At 37.2% G+C, this 2048-nt stretch overlaps 1 protein-coding gene across 1 annotated transcript; it reads left to right on the top strand.

Annotated features, from left to right (window-relative positions):
- The first annotated feature begins 775 nt into the window (after window positions 1-775).
- On the top strand, window positions 776-1690 carry LOC139152933 (olfactory receptor 14A16-like). Its single transcript, XM_070726369.1, has one exon. It carries the CDS (start codon window positions 776-778, stop codon window positions 1688-1690), a length of 915 nt encoding a protein of 304 aa, XP_070582470.1.
- The last annotated feature ends 358 nt before the right edge of the window (window positions 1691-2048 follow it).

Raw genomic sequence — 2048 nt, 5'->3', positions numbered from 1 at the left:
TGCTGTGCCCCAAAGACGGAAGGCGGGAAAAAGGCGAGAAGAATGGAGCTCTCCTTCTTCCTGCCTTCCGTCTTTGGGGCCCAGCAGGACAGCGCCGAAAACCGTGGCATCGAGCAGGAGCCAGGGGACAGCTGCGAGCGGGAGCTCAGTGCTAGGAGCCCTGTCTGCGAGCCAGATACGGCCATCAAAAGAGCCATATCTGGCTCGCGAGCCATAGGTTCCCGACCCCTGACTTACACGAATGCTCTTAGAGAAATTACAAGTATTCTCTCAAGATTTCCAAGTAAGTGATGTAGCAAATTATGTTTATATTTATTGGGTAGATTGACCTTTCTTCTAGAAGCACAAAGAATCATACATTGGATTTCTCCAATTTTCCAAACTACCATAATGTAGGAGTGCATATACACAATGATGGGTCCAATTATTCCAAATAATCTTCCTTTGATGAAAAAAGATTTAAACCAACTTTGCTCCACCCTAGCCAATTGTTTTGAACACTACACAAGATAACACAATTGAAAAGAGGAAAGAAAGAAAAATGTGAGGTTGGTGGTTGGCCCTTTACAACTAAAAATGGGAAACTTTATGCTCTGATATTCTCATTCTACATCTCTGTTTTCCATATGCTGATCTTCAGTTCATCCCATCCGTAATTACATTTCTTGATTTTTCTATTCTCACTACATATCAAAATGCCACCTCCAAATTTTTATCTAACTGAATTTCTTTCCTTTCTTTCCTTGCAGTTAGCCAGCCTTGACATAAATATAACATGGAGAATCAAACCACAGTGTCTTACTTTCTACTTCTGGAATTCTCAAAAAAACGGCATCTGCAGCTTTTGCATTTCCTTTTCTTCTTTGTGTTATATCTGGCAACCATAACAACAAACATTGTCATCATCTCTGCAGTTGTCATTGACCATCGACTGCACAATCCCATGTATTTCTTTCTCATGAATTTGGCTGTACAGGATCTGGGCATTGTATCAGTCATAGTTCCTAAATCAATGACAAATTCTCTCATGGACACCAGACACATCTCTTACTTTGGTTGTGTTACTCAATACTTTCTCTTTATCTTCTTTGAAACCTCTGATTTCTTTCTGTTGACAGTCATGGCATATGATCGATATGTTGCCATTTGCCATCCTTTGCACTATGAAATGGTGATAAACTGGAAATATTGTACTGAAATTATAATTATAATGTGGGTTACATGTCTCCTCTATGGAATGTTGCATACCACTGGTACTTTTTCAATCTCTTATTGTTCTAATGTGGTCAACCAATTTTTCTGTGATATTCCACATTTACTAAAACTATCTTGCTCTGGCATAAATCTACTTGAGGTTGGAATTCTTGTGGCCAGTGTCTTTGCTGGATTAGGTTGTTTTAGTTTTGTAGTTATATCTTACGCAGTGATCTTCAGGGCAGTGTTAAGAATCCCTTCTGAAAAAGGAAGGCAAAAAGCCTTATCCACTTGTATTCCCCATCTTACGGTAGTGTGTATGTTAGTATTCAGTGGATGCATTGCCTATCTGAAACCTTCTTCTAACACTCCATCTTATTTAGATTTTGGGTTGACTGTTCTGTATGCCCTTCTTCCACCACTGTTCAATCCAATCATCTATAGCATGAGAAATAAGAACATCAAATGTGTCATTTCTGAACTATGGAGGTTTTGATGAATTGTTTAATATCATTTATATTTATATGTTTTCCATTCTTTTCTTTCTCTTAATAAAGTAATAATGGTAGAACTGGATACGTGGGATTGATGCAATTACAACCTTTCAAACTGGAGAATGATAGAACTCAAGATATTATTTGCAAAAATCTTGCTTCCCTAATTACTGTCAATTTAGTTTATGCCTGATAAATATGGATGTTTGGTAGCTCTGGATTTCCACAGTCTTGGAAAATATACTGGGGAAAATGATCTTGTGGGTTTAATTTATTTATTTATTTGTATTTATTTATTTATTTTGTCCAATACACAATGAGGGTTTTAGTGGGTATATATCTATATATACATAGTAAAAT

The sequence above is a fragment of the Erythrolamprus reginae genome, chromosome Z, assembly GCF_031021105.1.
Source record: "Erythrolamprus reginae isolate rEryReg1 chromosome Z, rEryReg1.hap1, whole genome shotgun sequence".
In the NCBI taxonomy this organism is placed as follows: domain Eukaryota; kingdom Metazoa; phylum Chordata; class Lepidosauria; order Squamata; family Dipsadidae; genus Erythrolamprus; species Erythrolamprus reginae.
This window is presented reverse-complemented; position numbering and strand designations above follow the sequence as displayed.